This window comes from Coloeus monedula (assembly GCF_965178545.1).
Source record: "Coloeus monedula genome assembly, chromosome: 1".
NCBI classification, from domain to species: domain Eukaryota; kingdom Metazoa; phylum Chordata; class Aves; order Passeriformes; family Corvidae; genus Coloeus; species Coloeus monedula.
This window is the reverse complement of record NC_138781.1, coordinates 148,701,210-148,717,204: the sequence shown is the minus strand read 5'-3', so window position 1 is coordinate 148,717,204 and position 15,995 is coordinate 148,701,210. Positions and strand designations below refer to the sequence as shown.

Sequence of the window (15,995 nt, the reverse complement as noted above, 5' to 3'; positions counted from 1 at the left end):
ATCAAATCCAAGGAGTCTTATGAGCAGCACCTCCTGACTTTGTTCCTCTGTGAACTAAAGAGCATGAAGGCTTCTTCTGTTGCCTGAAAGACGTGTGAAGGTTCAGGTTTTAAACCTCAAATCCTGTTTTTACTTCAGAAGTTGATTGCACAAGCGGACAGTGAATGAGTGTCTCCGTTTCCCTTGCGGTCAGAGAAGATCCTATTCATACTGAGTTTACAAGCAAACACTTCCTTTGGTAAACTTCCCATGCAATTCAATTGATGTGCGTGCTTTCAGGCTCTTCTTTGGGTCTGGACTAACATCAGAACAAGCAGGCAGGCTCTCTTCTCAGCCCACCACAGCCTTTTCTGCAGTGCTTTGAAATGATGAAACACACTGTGTTTTCTGCACACGGCTGCAGTCCTGTCAAGTCACTGGGATTATTCATGCATCAAGAGGCTAAGCACATACATGGGTATCTACTGGATGATGTACATCCATCCCAGAATTTTACTTCCTTAACAATCAATCTGATGTTTTTCCTCTTTATAGTTACTGGCTAGGAGCCTAGAATCTGCTGGCACCTACACATAGGATTCTCCTCTGAGCATTCTGTGACCATATCGGGTGTTTGAAATATTATGTATTAACAGTAAGTACTTTATGACCAGAAAATAAAATATTATTTATGGAAGACTTGGAATTCGAAGTCAGTACTAGTCTGTACCTGTAGTGAGGAGTCATCAGCTTAAGGCTTTGGCTCTAGTAACAGAAAAGAAGACCTGTCCTTGGGATGTTCTAACATTTTTCATTCCAGGAAGCCCTTTTCTAAGTGCATCTTTTTCACTGTATAACAGAGCACTATCCATTATGCAAATGTTTAGTTAATGGACACAGCAGGAACCATACATGCAGATTTTCAGGGAAGGTGAAGATTAAGATTCACATGAAATGGCAGTGAAACTTTATTAGTTGTGCAGTGAATTCTAAGCTAGTTCTGGCCACAATACTAGAACTATTCCTGAGAAAAATGTCATGAGGTACTTGTGACCACAGGTAGGTAAAACCTTTGTCATCAGCCACTCATGAGGAAACATGAGTATCCAAGAGGACATTGTCTAAAATAAGGCAGTGTGTTGGCCTTGGCTGTTGAGTCATCAGTATCACTTCCTGCAGCCCCTGCTTTTGCTCCGGGTATTTCTCAAGGGAGCACTCTGACTTAGACTTTTGATTCTTCTAGAATGAATAAGATCACAGCTCCAGAGCAGTAATGATAAATATGTTCTTGATTCAGAGGAATGTGCACTCCTTTTAGCACAAGTGTGCTAAATCTTCCATGAGATGCCTGCCTAATTAGTTTTTATCTTTATTCGTCATGGCTTCACTGATTTGAAAATTTCAGAGTCTCTAGTTGTAAAATGGAGAATTCACAGGAAGAATCTGTTCAAGTGAGAGAGCAAGCTGTGTCAATGGCTCATGCCTTGGGGTACCACTGAAAGCTGTTTTATGTGATTCTCTCTTGCCTTTTCTTTAATTCAGTATTTGCCTAGACATTTCTTTAATCACTCAAAATACTATGTCAAACTTCTCTAGCAGAGACAGATTCTCACCAGTTTTCAGTGGCAGATCCTTCTCAGCTATGCTGAGGTTTGCTGCATTTGTAAAGCACACCTTACGGAAAAAGAAAAAAAAAACACCTGACCTCTGAATTTCTTTTTTTAAATATCATTGCAAAATTTCTGACGTCAGGCAATGAGACACAAATTACCCTGTGAACTGTTAACATATGCCTGTTTACATATGATATCTTATAGCCAAAGCAGATTAAGATTTGAAGGTTTAACTGCTGTTGAGTTTCCACTTCTGTGAATCATGCAGATCATACAGCTTATTCATCACAGGCACTTATTTTTATTCTTTAACTCTTTCAAGCTACTTCTCTCCAGAGCGGAGTTTAGGGGGAACATGGGGTGAGTGGGAACAGAGAGGTCACAACTGCTTAACAAACCCCAAACTTTGCCAGTGAAAGAGCAAAGAGCTGCCATTAACTGCAGCCACCCCAGTGAATCAGTAGTGGTTTTTAACTTGCACCAGGTGAGCTGACAGGCACAGAAGCCTTCCCCAGTTGCCAAGGTTAGTTTGTCCTTCCACCTAGTTAAGTGCCAGCTGCAATGGATGCTGATTCCCAACCCTGGAATATTCCCATTTAAGGAGGAAAATTACTTGTAAGAACCAATAAGAGAGAACTAGCCATGAAAAATTCAACAGGATGGCTCAAGTTCCAGGTTCAAAGGAAAAAAAATCCTTCATCATACTAGGATTCTTTGGATGCTATGTTATCGTTTAAATTCAGAAATGCCAAATGTTTTGGTGAGAACTTCATTGATTTCAGTAAACACAGGCAGTTCATTCTAGCACTTGAATCAATGTGATGCATCACTGATTCTAATGGGACTCAAGTACTCTCACCAGCAACCCTGTCACAAGTGAATGAGTGTCTGTCTTTTTCTGGGTAAGATGGCCATATTTGAGAAGAGAAATCTCTGCTGGTAAAAGAAAGAAATCTACCTCTATTTAAATACGCACACCTCTTCACCTCGGATGTGATTGTTATTAAAGCTAGGCAGGTGAGTGCTGCCAAAAATCAGTCCATTTCTTTCAGGTGAAAGCAAGAAGGATTTCAGAACTTAGACTACACTTCACTTGCTGTTCAGGTTCTCTGATTCACTGACACCACCTGGCTCAAGCTAGCAAAGGAGAGAAGGTATTTTGAAGCAGGAATATGAACATCCAAAAATACCTTTCCTCTTAGATTGGCAATAAGTGACTGTTTGACTATTTGTTCTTTTCATTTAAAGTGTTGCTTCAGATTTGTTTGGGTTTTTTTTTCTCCCAGCTGCATCATCTTAAGCAGGCAGTTCACCTTATTACCTCTGGATTAGCTAACACAGGCTGAGTGCAGCACTATGATGGGTCAAGCCTCTCTTTTTCACGTAGGACAAGGTGTAACCAAGACAGCAATCTCCCTCACAGCATTACTCACTGGAACATGAGGGCAATGAGCCATATCAGGAACTGCAGCAATCCAAGGCTATACTGGTACAAATGCCACAGGTAGCAAACCAAACCTGCTGCCACCAGTTTGTTGGCAGGAATTAATCTGGGTATAATTTACCATTTATAATGTTATGTGTTATTGGAAGGCACACTCAAGCAACCCAGACACCTACACAAACCAAATTTGATGTGCAACACTTGTGGCCATGGAAAATGTATGTAAATCTTTGCATCTGAAAACTTGGGAGGCTGGTTATCACTAGGGATTGAGTTAGATCCAAGAGGACAATGTTAATGCACCTCTGCCAGAAACTGCAGAGCTTGTTTAACCAATGGAAGTTTCTGTTTCTGATTGTTCTGCTTAGAAATGGTCTGAGAATAAATTTAACCACAAACTTAAAGATAAAACAAAAAGGACGTTCCCGCCCCCCCCCCCCCCCCTTTTTTTTTTTAATGCTACTGTTAACATCCTCCCTTGTGGTATTTAACTGAAAATTGGTGACCCACCTTAAAAACTATAGGTTTGAGACCTGAGGTGTCTTAAAAAGGACCTGATTTTACACATAAAAATACAAACAAGTACATACTGCTCAACCACTCCCAGTCTCTTTCAGCTGTTTCAGCTGGGCTTCCATGGCAGAAGCACCCACGCTCACTGCTGAGCTGTGAAAAGATGGACCTCGAGGGTTAGACCTCATAATGAAAATTACCCATTAAGTGTTTTGAACACAAAAGCCCAGTGCAAGTAATAATGGTTCAGTTCTCTTTTTCAGCTATGAAATCAACAGATTAATATTCTTCAATTACAAAATAACTATTTTCAGCTTGAAGTGGTTTGTACTCTTAAGTGCAGTTGTAGTTAATAATGGTTTGTGAAAGGAGAGCTGTTAGCAAACAGTAACCCAGAGTGAAAACCTTAGCATATGGGTACCTCAGCTATATTTTACATGAAATGTCAGATTGTAAATTCAGAAAAATTACATAGGAAAATACCATCTAGTCCACTAAGGATTCCAAAGCTCAAAGAAACCTGTATTTTCTGCTTACATATGCCAAGAGATAATTGCCACCTGACTGCCAAGGCAGCTCCTTTTACCTATGGCTATTTCTAACTCATGTATATAGTGCCTTATCTGCTAGATGTGTTCAGATCAGTTGAGGCAATAAATAGTGTCACAAAGTTTAAGTTCTTTTCTGGATCTGTGCCCAAAAGCATAGATGCCTGAATCTTATATAAAATGAGATTAACTGCTTTTCAATCCAAGGCATATGGTTACAATATATTTGTACTATTTACAATTTAGTTATTGGAATACCTCTGTAAATAACTGTAGTCTTCCAGCCTACAATATTAAGGTAAAGCCTTCTGGGACTCCCAAATGCAAAAAGCCTGAATCAAATGCTTCTGAATTTCAAAAGAAAAGCCTAGGTTAGGGCAGAGAGTTCAAAAATTGTAAGAACAAGGCCAAGATCCTCAAAGCTGAGTGGTTGTTTTCTGTGTCCACAAACAAGGTATAAGTGTACAACACTTTCTGAAAATTCATCTTTGAGGTTTGTGTTAAAACATGGGCATAGTCCCAAGCACTGAAAATCCTTGGTCACAGTGCCCTACTCCAAGTAGTCCCAGTAGTTACAGAGACAGTAACAGAACTATCTGCAATACAGAGCAACACATTCACCATTACATGCTGGCAGAATCTGCATCTCTAATATGCTGAAGAAACTAGCACATTGACAAGTTTAAATGCTGCAAAACATGCTTTATTTACCAAATGCAAGCTTTTAGAAATTCAGAAAGGTAGAAAAAAGCCAAACAAGTTAAACTGGAATTCCTTATATTCCTGAGTTAAAAAAATGCTTTCGATTACAGTAGAGACCTACAACTTTGCTTATAAATGAAACATTTAACGATGATTTACCTATAAATGAAACACTTAACAAATAACAATCAGTTACACAACCTATGTAGAATCAACAACTTATCTCACAAGACCTCTAATAACAAATTTTCTTTGTGGCAGTAGCATATCCAGCTCACGTGTCCAGTGTTGACCAGCTTTGTTTGTTCTGACTGTCAATCACTCTTTTAAGTGCTTCATCTAGCACAAGATCTGATCCTTTTACATCAACATGGCTACAGCCCATTTTAGGGCATCTGTTAAAAAGAAAAGAGAGACTTCATTAAATTGGAAGAATTGTATTTGTCAGATATAGGATTTTGCATAACATCTGCTAGCTAATCTTTTTACGTGGGATTCACTCTCTCTGTCAGTTCCTTGTTACCTCTTGTCCTGTTCACTGGCTTTGTGTGGGAAAAAATAAATCTATCTCAACTGGTGGGAATCATCAGCTGAAGGAAGGAAAGCAGGAGCACAGTGAGAGATGGAGCCTCTCACCTGTAGATCACTCTCTTGCTTCATGCACACAAGCTGCCTGCATCAGCAATGATATCAGCACTGCACAGACACCTTTCTGTGTTGCTTTCTCTCTTTGCAGTCCTCTACAAACTGCAGGTAAATACCTCTTCCCTTACTAATCTGCAATGGAGAAGTATAATCTTCACTGGCAGATAAATGGGGAAATTATTTTCTAGGGAAACAGATAAAAGGGAATAAGTCTTGCAACAACTGACTGGTGATTCAGTGGACTATCTAGTTGGTGTAAAAATCAACCTGACATTTTATGAGCTGTGAAAGCTCAGAAAGGAGAAATGGGGTCAAATTAACAGCCTCTAGATGATAATCAAATACAAAATGTCTTACAACTACTTGGAACAGCCAGATAAAGACAGCAGGGTGAAAGACATTCAGAGACCAAAGGTCATTTTCCTTTGGCAGTGGCCCAAACATGCACAGATGGTACCTATAGTCAGAAGTAACACTTTTCCTGAATTTTTCCTCTCATAGGAGTAACTTTTCTCTGAGGTGCTGAACTTATTTACACTCAGTACTCATAACTTTTACTCCAGATTTGTCCACAGCTTACTGTGTTTGTCAGAGATCAGTCATTTAATTGCTCTGTGCCTCAGTTTTCCCATTTATCACCTTAATACAGCAATAGCTTGCCAGATTAATGAATAACAAGTGCTCAGAAAGCTTCCCACATTTCCTGTAAGCATTAGTATGTCCTTCCAGGCAGTGGAAAATACTGAGCAAACCAAGAGACGTAAGAGTTGCCTCAAGGAGTGTGTGACAAGTCTATCAGCACAGGGCTGTGTGTACGTCAGCTGACGGGCTGGCAGGCAGGCACTGCACTGCCCAGGGCACTGAAGGGATCCTGTGGATTCAAACTGGGAAGGACTTGGAGGAAACAGCCACTCTGTGTCTCCAGAGTGAGCAACAGCTCTGATTCCAGAGTCAGGATGGTGAGGATCCCATAGCAATGCCCTGCTCTGCCAGGACACCTGCTCCCACAGGAATATCCCTGGCAGGAGCACAGCCCAGCACCAATGCCTTGAGAATGGGATAATCAAATAGGGAACTTCTTGCAACAGCTGGCCTGTCTTACCACCACAGTAGATGATGGGTTTTCAAAAGTAACTGCATTTTCATGAGAAAGTTTAAAATTACAGTAGGTTGGTCAGACTGGGCAGAGAAAACCAAGGAGTCCTTCTTAATTTAGTTACAGTGAAGCTGTGGCATTGCTGTGTGTGTGCTTTTCTAGCACACTGGAATAACTGCTGTAAAAATGGTAAGGCTGCAAGCTAAAAGCTCCATATTAAGAACTGCCAGTGTTCAGACCGCACAAATAACTTCAATTTGGGTATAATAGCATTTAAAGCGATCTTGTATGTGTTGTACAGCTGATAAGATTTTTTTAACTCCAGAGTTCCTCTAATCTTCCATTTCTTAAAAGGTAAAATAAAATTCATGTGACTCTATTTGTTTTTCAGCAGTGCTGAAACTTTTGATCCACTACAACGATTTCTCCTAAATTGACATTCTTTTGATGGATTTAACAACACAAAGAAATATTTAGATGTGAACATCCTAAATTCAGTTCCATATCAGAGAAGGTATTCTTGTCATGGTTTTGGGCTGCTGAGCACATGCTTTTTAGCCTCTCCCTATCCTCCAGAACACTCACTTTCCTCCAACTTGAGAGCTATTTCCCAGCTCCTGTTCATTTTTCCAGCCAAGTCTCTGTCCATCCATGTTGCTGGTTTTGTTGTTATTCCCAGGATATTGCACCCATTCCACATTTTCCCCTAGACTTCGTAACACAAGTAAGGTACTTCCATCTTGTTCTTCAAGCTGCCTTGACACTGAGGTAGTGGCTGGGTTTCCCAGCTGATGCTTGGTTTTATAGCAGTGCTTTCCTGTAGCAGGGAAGGAGCATGGAATAAAACCTCCTGCTCCACTTTTGTAATCCCCAAGGAGGACTGTGTAGAGCCTAAGAGAAATGCCAGAGCAACAGATGGAGGAAATAAGCTGCCTGTGGCATTATCTTTAGGGAAATCAGGTTGCTGGTCCCTGACAGACCTTCCTGAGAAAACTGCACATTTATTAAGAAGCCCACAACTGGTAAGTTTCCATGAAATCATCAGCCCCAGAACATGAGGCTCTAGCATAAATGGTGTAAAAACAAATGTGAAATCAATGATGAAATTATATGTCCTCTCAACTTGCTCTAAAAAGCGTTAGTGTTTGAGCCTCTTCTCTTTTTCGTCTTTTTTTTTAAATTTTTTCTTGAAATCATTCTAATTTTCAAATTTACTGTGGAGAATTTGAGGTTTAAAAATTCAACTGTTACATCTTTTCATTCAAAAAAATATGTCCCATGTGGAAAAGTGACAGACTGCTTTGGTGATATAAGGAAAGAATTATTTAACTGCATCACAGTGGAAACTGAACTGCACTATCTGATCACATTCTTAAATTCTGTTCTACCTAAAATTTTGTGGTTTATTATTTCTCACTTTAACACTCAGTTGGTTTCATATTTCTTAGCTGTATTGGAATATAATTGCAAAAAAAGGTGCACGGAGGAAATTTTTTTTCATTAACTTCAAGGCTTGCTACATAAGCAGTGGGAACAAAATCAACAACTAGATTTTAGGAAACTGAAGTCTCTCTTTGTTGGTCATGGCTATATGAAATCTTACTTCTGTTGTGCAGTTACAAGTAGCTGTAACTTACCCACACAATTCCTGAATATTTCCTTACACATTGTTTTCATTAAAAAGAAAAGCTCCTTCATGTGTCTAGTACTAATGAGGAGACTTGGGCAGACACTGAGGTTTTACTTCCTGCATCCTTGCCAATCCAAATACATTTCCTAGAACAAGTGGAGTAAAATTCCACTTACACAGCAAAGCAAACAGCTTTTCCACACATTCTTTTTCACTTACCGGACGTTTTTCTTTTTCTGCTTTTGAGTCTGGATCATTTCTAGAATGGCATCTTCTTCATAACTATGTCCACAGACTTTGTTTCGCACTGGCCTCTTCATTGTCATCTGTATTCAGTAAGAATTGATTTAAAGGAACGGATAATGCCCATGAAAATGCTGCTTCTGAGATTTTATGTGAAACAGTGGGAAGTGTGTTTGCCATTCATACATGGCATTCCATGTATGGAATTAACAGGATGAGGTCCTGCATGGTAAGATGCATTCCTACTTACATGGGTTTTTTTCCCAAGCAATAATGTTCTTCTCTGATAATGCTTAAAATTTATACTATTTTGTTGTTAAATATATTGTTGTTTAACAGGTACTGCATATTTGTAATAAAAAAACAATGAAGAATATGAAATAACTATTTCCTTATTAGTTACTGTAGCAGTGATACATACCTGGGTAATGGGACAAATAAAGTTCATCTGACTCCGAGTCACAGCTATATCTTCATCAATTTCTTCAATGGTGTCATTACCATGATCTGATTTATGACAAAGTAGAATGGAAAAAAAGAAAAAAAAATTATTTCATATTTAACATAGATTGCCAATACTTAAAATAAGCTAATAAAATCCAACATTTGCCAAGGACTATCTCACAGTGATATATAAAATGCCACAGCACATTTCTGCACCAGTCCATGAACAAGACTGCAAAAAATACTGTACGATAATGTCTTGTAGAAAATGTGGATTTTTATATTGTAACCACTTTGTGGTTTTGTGTGGCTATGAACAGCCAGTGCTACAAAGAAAGGCTGGGAAGGAGAGTAGTCTGGCCTGAAGATATGCATAACCTTTGGTATTTACTATTCAACTTCACCAAAGCCCAGCAACACACAGATGAGTCCCCAAAACCTAAGAAAGGATGAGGTAGAGCAGATCTGGCAGTCCTCCCCTCAATATCAGTTTGTGTTTGAGTGTCGTAAGTGGGCTTGCTGTATAGCCTGTACATACTGTATACACTTTAAAAGGAATTTGTACTGTTTATCATAATGCATCATTTATAAAGTGATGCTGCTGTATTTTGGTAAGACTATAATTAGTGAAAAACAAAAGCCAAAAGTGTTATGGACAATAGAAATGCTATTGAAGCAACCTTAAGGAGGAGGGGCAGAATGAAATACTGACAATTCCCAGAAAACACCCAATGGCCCAATGCCAGGGAATGAAGGGCAGACAAACAAGAATAAATCCACCTAGAGCTGGAGGAGGTGCAGGCCCCCACCTTTACCAGAAGAAGAAAGCAAGGTATAAGCAACTCTGTGCTCCCAGGGGCACACCAACTAGTGTTCCATGCAGAAATTAATTAGCCAGAGTCGAAAGCTGAGATGCAGGAGCAGCTAACGAAGAGACAAATATATATATATTTATATATATTTATCTAGAGAGAGGGAGCTAAGTATAGCCATAATGAAATGTATACATGTTGTTTTATTTTCTAGGTCTGCTCTGTTATTGTAAATCTAGGCTTTTAGTTGAATGCATTTGTTTATCTTTTAATCTTATCTGGTAATAACAGCAAACTTAACACCTGCCATAGCTTTCCATTCCTTTGGGGTACTTCTGCAATGCCTTTGCAGCAGGGCCCTGGGGTGCAGTCCTCAAGGTGTCCCAAGCAAAGAGAACATTTTTCTCTCTAGCTGCACTCCAAGGGAGGAGTGAGAAACACAAGTGAACACAGAGAGTTTAGAATTAGTTCATGATTTGCTTTCTACAACATCTCAGCTTGGTTCCCTGTGCTGCTGTTGCACACTATCAGCCAATCTTTGCGTCCCTGGTATTCAGTCTTCCACATCTATTAAGGACCAGTGTTTCCTAACTTATGGTCAGTCCTGCGTGCCTGTGTGATACCATCACCTTCCGGATGATACCAGCAGACATCACCCATGGAGCAACCAAAACCTCTCACACCCAACCTAGACTGAGCTCACTGCCCTGTGAGCCAGCACAGCTCTGGCTGGGGGACTCTTGGCATTGATGTTGCAGCCATTGATCCACCACAGCACCTCTTGGTATGCCAGGCCTATTTCCAGATCTTTCCTTCCTTCTTAAAAGAGTTTGCTCTTCTTTCTATTTCAATATTCCAAGCATTCAGGAATGTTTCTGACCCAGGTACTGGGGTTGGAACTAGATGACCTGTAAGGTCCCTTCCAACCCAAACCATCTTATGATTCTACTCCTGTGAATACCACGGGAATACTCAGGCAACTGTCAAGAATATTTCTTTGTCTTCTACTAAGGTCTCATTCAATCAACAGGGTGTGGATTCTGGGGAAAAGGAGCTCAAATGTCCAATGTCAATCATAATTTCACAGCTTTGATCTCCAAGAATATTAACATATCTTCATCAAATACTGACCACTTAACAAAGGCAAACACTTGCAAATCAGAAGGAAAAAGTGGGCACAATTTAACTGTAAATACCAAAACTGCAATGATATGGACACCAGAAATGCACTTGCATTGGTCACCAGTTTTCAGAAAAAAACTCTGTCACATATTATTCTTAGATTGCTCATAAATATGGTTTATTCTATCATAAGCACACAATAGTTGAAGACAGTAAAACTTTTGGAGGGAAAAAGGTTTTTTTAATTAAGCTTTTGAAACACAAAGCAACGGGTGAAATCCCACTAAGACAGCAAGGCTAAGCAATATTGAAATTATTGGTAGGTGGCAGCTTTGACATGGGCTGTTTTACTTAAATATCATAGTGATTTTTTTTTCTGTAAGTAATGCCAACAAAGAACAAGAGATTCAGAATGTCCTTAAATTCATGTATCTGCAAATTTTGACATACTGCAGCTCTAATCTTTCCTGTGGAAAACATCTAATTTTTCTATGTTGTACTTTGTTTCAACCCATGAACTTGGCATGTAATTCCAGTGTAGCAGGGCATAACGTCAGTCAATGACATTAGAAAGAATCAGTAATAGCAAGATCTAGGACATGCAATTGCTTACAAAAGATGATTTTTTAAAAAAATCAATATGTAGGTACCAAGGAAGGTGGCTGAAGTTTTAAAATGTGGGGCTTGTGCCTGTGACTTTACTTCTCAAGCCCAGCACTGTAAGTTATGCATGTAAGTGGCTTTTTCTGGAAGAGTATTCACCTGTGCAGCACCTTCTGACTTTGCTAGAGTCACCACTTCCCTCATCACTTCTGTGTATGCTTACTTAGGTACAGACACAAAAATTTAGCAGACTGTGGTGAAGCATCCAAGTTCAAAAATATGAGCTCAAGCTTGGGTACTGGTGCTTGAGCTGCCCCTGAAGGCCTCAGGTCTCAAAATTATGTGAGCTAAATCCGAGGCTGGGGTAATTTTTTTCCCATACTGGCTTTGGAGGTGATTCAGATGCCTCATTTAAAGGCTGAAATTTCTTGAGTTGAGACCTAGTCCTTGTAGGTGGGGTATATTAATCTTCTTGGATTCAAACTGTCCTCTTGCTGCAAGCTTATCTTAAATACTTCAGCTTGCACTTCATTTGCAATGATTTTGTATACAGTCTATCATAGTGGGGCCCTGGCTTCTAGAGGTGATCACTGTCCAAATGAATCATTATTTAAAGTATTTCCTTTTCATAAGCAGCAATATTTTTTAAAACAAATATGCAAGACGGGGATGATGCAAGTAATACCTCAAGCATGTCAATAGCAAATTAGCATAAATCAGATAAACCACCCACGGATTTGTTGTTATTGCTTGATGTTCTACATTACAGGAGAAGAAAAGAAAGTAACTTTTTTCAATAACAGTAAATTTTGCAGAGATTACACAAGACACATATACATCCTAAACTGGTCACTAAGATGCTCTAAACTGTAGATCTACATCTATCTGTAGACTCATATTGGAAGATGTTTTCATTAAGGTCAAAGGGATTTTTTTACCAAATGAAATGTATAAAAATTTGGAGGATCTAAATTGCAAGCCTGACTATTCTACAGAAAGAAATAAAAACACTGAATCATACATATTTCAGCTAAGTTTAGGTTATATTTTTAAAAAATTGAATTTTCCTCGCAAATTAAAAGCAGATGCAGAAACACTAAGTTATTGTTCCCGAAATTGAGATGTTGTCTTAAGTAACAGAAGTGCATACATCTATTTTGGTAGTCTGAGAGATCACATTTTAAGTGCCTTAACAGTTTCTAGTTTTCCATTCCAGCCAACTGAAACATGTTATGAGTATTAGTAACACATTTTCTATCTGGCTATCCCAGCAATGATGTTTACAGCTGTTGCAATGAAACTGCATTCTTATAAAGATATCTATTTTTGGTAACATATCATAATGAATTTTGCAACTACCAACTGTTTGTTTTACTTATTCAATTTTAATTAAAAGCTGGTATTAATTTATATCTCTATCACTTTCATCTCTTGATAATATTGTGACTAACATGCCTTAGCTCAGTTTTTACTTACTCTGCTGAGAGAGACTGAGAACTTTTAGGCCAACTTTTAAAAATAGGAAAACCATAGTGCAGAGACATTAACTGCTGAATTGTGAATGATACTAAGCATAGATAATACACATCTTAAAAAAAACAGGAGAGGAAAGATCCTCTCCATTGCCATTGTTATTTCTACAACCAAGAGACCACTGTCTGCTCACTGCTCCCAGTGTCAGCAATGCCCTCTCCCCAATTTCTGTTTCTCTAACCTGATTCTCAGTGAGTACATCTTGCAATGTAAACTCAGTTGACTTCTTTCCTTTTGTGCTGGGCTGTTCTGCCTTCTCACCTGCCACAGTCAGACACTAATCCTGGGTATCAAAGGGTAACGTTAAGCATGTGGGATTGAGTCTTTGTAAGCCTGAGCCACCAGACAGACAAGGTCTTGGCTCCCAAGAGTGTCTATTGTACTGCTGACTCCATAGAAATAACAGCAACTCATCCAGGCTGGGAAAAATCCTATCTCTGAGAGCTCCAAGAAAAACATGAATGTTATGAGGGCAAGTCGGATGCCAAGTGTTTCTGCCAGCAGGGCACAGAAAATAATGAAAGGGGGAGGTGAAGGACATCATCACATCCAAAAGCTGTGCTCTAAGAGTCAGAGCCATTTGGGGTGAGGAAGGGCCAGGTCCAAGTCCAAAGGAAGGACCATGGCAATTCCCAGTTGTGAGACCACCATGGGTAATGCTTGAAAGTGGGTCAGCATGCCCATCGCTGCTCTGAATTTGGGATAGCCTTCAGTCCAGAGAAGCAGACCAAAACAACTGTCCAATGTCCTTCCTGAGGGATGGATCTGCAGTAAATGCTGTAGGACAAGTGAAAGAAGAGGGGAAGCAGAGAGTAATACCTTCCTGGCAAACTCTCCCAGTCTAGCAATTTGTGACCAAGGACTTCCTGAGTCAGAGTTAGTATCTTCACGCTTAATAAGCCCTGGAGTTTTCCTTCAATTAATTTGTCTAAACTTGGAGAGGGGAATTTCAGCCTGGACCTTTCAGCTTGATTAGAGACGGTTATCTTTGCTAGAAAGATTAGCAACAGTTTAATTTTCCTTGAAAATTACCGCAGAGGCTGCAGGTTACAGTTTAATTTGATTTTTAAGAGGGAAAATAAGGTGTGCAAGCTACAGCTGCAGTCAAACAGTTCAAAGGCTTTCTGCTTTTTGCCAGAGGCATGTGATAGTTTAATTTGCCAACCAAGTCAAACTAGGCTTTCCATTGAAGTACATTACAATTTGATTACTTGCTGGTGTTGCAATACAAAGTTGATCTAAGGAAGGTGGCCTCTAACACATTGCTCTAGATTGCAATTGCAAATTTACTTGCTCCTGCCCAGGCCAAGCAACTTGCTGGTAATTTACTGCCAAGTTCTTTGTATGTGCCCTGTTTGACAGATACTTGTGTAAAAAGCACATGGACGTGCATCTGGTCAATCAAAAACAAGATGACAATCCTGTAAATATAAGCCACTCTTAATTTTCCTGGAGAGTGAAATACAAATTAGGTGAATGAATTAGCAAATTTTTAGTTCCTTTACGTAATAGTGGGGAAGGAAAGGATAGTGTCTTGCACCAGGCAGCAATCCTCTAAAAACTCCTATAATGCCATCAAATTCACAGCACTTGTGTATTTTAAAGTATTTTGTCCCACTAAGCTACAGGTCTTTTAAAATACACTATTCTAAATGGAAGTACTATTCCCATTTTACCCTTTCACTACTGGGTAGAGCTGCTTGATGCCAGTTTTCCAGAATGGCCTTAAAATTAAGAGAAACTGTGATTTGATGGAAATGTTATTGGACAACTCTTACAGAAACGTAAGTGAAGGAGATTGAAAGACGCAGCTAGATAAAATTTGCTGTTTAATATATTAATAATAAAATGTGATTTCAAATCCTAGGGGGAAAAAACCAACAAAAACTCCAGAGGTGCCCTGCGAAACCTTCAACTCACACTTATCAATGTGAGGAAGAGATCAACTTTGCCTTTAGATTCTGGGAAATTCAGACTGTTGTGCAGTGGGAGCTGCGTCTCTAGAATAGAAAGGATATCTTTGATTATAAACCACACAGCTCAAACAATCTGGTAGGCAAACAGAGAGGCAGCTTTCTTGCTCCCTCTGTTATTGCAAAGAAATGTGAGAAATCCACACTTCAAGGACCTTGGACGACATTTTAAACTGCAGTTTCCTCATTGCTGCTGCCTGGACTCAATCTGAAGAAGCTGCTGGGGGAGATGAAGATTATCTAAAAAGATGTCATGAAGGTTCATCAGTAAGCTCAGAGGAGCTGCTATTTCTGGAAAACCTAAGGTGGTCATATTCTTCCATCTTAACTACTATCACCCACGATGACATGTAAACTTAGGAAGCAAGTTAAGCACCAAAGACTTGCTGAATTAAACCAAACTTATAAACAGACTGCTTAAATGACCAGGAAGCTCTAGGTATACATAAAAGTGTGCCAGGCATGTGACAATGGAGCACCAATACTAAGGATGCCACAGTATAAGCAAAGCAAGATGAAAACTGGAATATCTTATGAGGAAAAAATATATCAGACACAAGCTACTAAATTGCAAATATATGTAAAAAACATTTTTATTACTTGGGCTTTCTCCTGCTCTTCAGAAGAAAAAAGGCAGAGCAATCACTGCTTCATGCAGTATAATTTCCATGCTTAGAGAGAGAGCATCATTTCATGTATCAGAGATGAGAAGAGTATCACATACATTTAAAAAATGAAGAAATTCACTCCAGGCACATGAAAGAAAAAGTTGCAAAAGATGCACCAGGAAAAAAAAGCCTACCATTTCATTAGAAGATGAACCACTTTCCATTACTAACATTGTGGTCAGAATCTGGAATGTCACTGATGCAATGCTAACCATCAAATGACATGAACGTGTAGGGCTTGCCTACACAGGGAAGTTGTTGCAAAATAAGCGAGGGTGTGAATACAGAATGCATTAACTACTTGGCACTAACTCAGTGTGTGGACACTCCTATTCTGCTAGGAGTGCCTTTTGGCTGTTTAGCCTAATCCACTTCCACACTGGACTTGAGGAAGGCACTGTTAATCCTGGGCTGAAGTAGTGAGAGG

General features: G+C 39.3%; 1 protein-coding gene across 1 annotated transcript in view; it reads right to left on the bottom strand.

The window, feature by feature from the left end:
* Positions 1–4,790: 4,790 nt before the first annotated feature.
* Positions 4,791–15,995, bottom strand: part of NSMCE2 (NSE2 (MMS21) homolog, SMC5-SMC6 complex SUMO ligase) — a gene marked incomplete at its 5' end in the record, with an annotated part of 130,904 nt that continues 119,699 nt past the window's right edge. Inside the window, 3 exons of the mRNA XM_082295016.1 lie at positions 4,791–5,194; positions 8,390–8,496; positions 8,835–8,920. Coding sequence (XP_082151142.1) covers positions 5,074–5,194; positions 8,390–8,496; positions 8,835–8,920 — 314 coding nt within the window. The 3' untranslated portion in view covers positions 4,791–5,073. The remainder of the gene's footprint in view (positions 5,195–8,389; positions 8,497–8,834; positions 8,921–15,995) is intronic.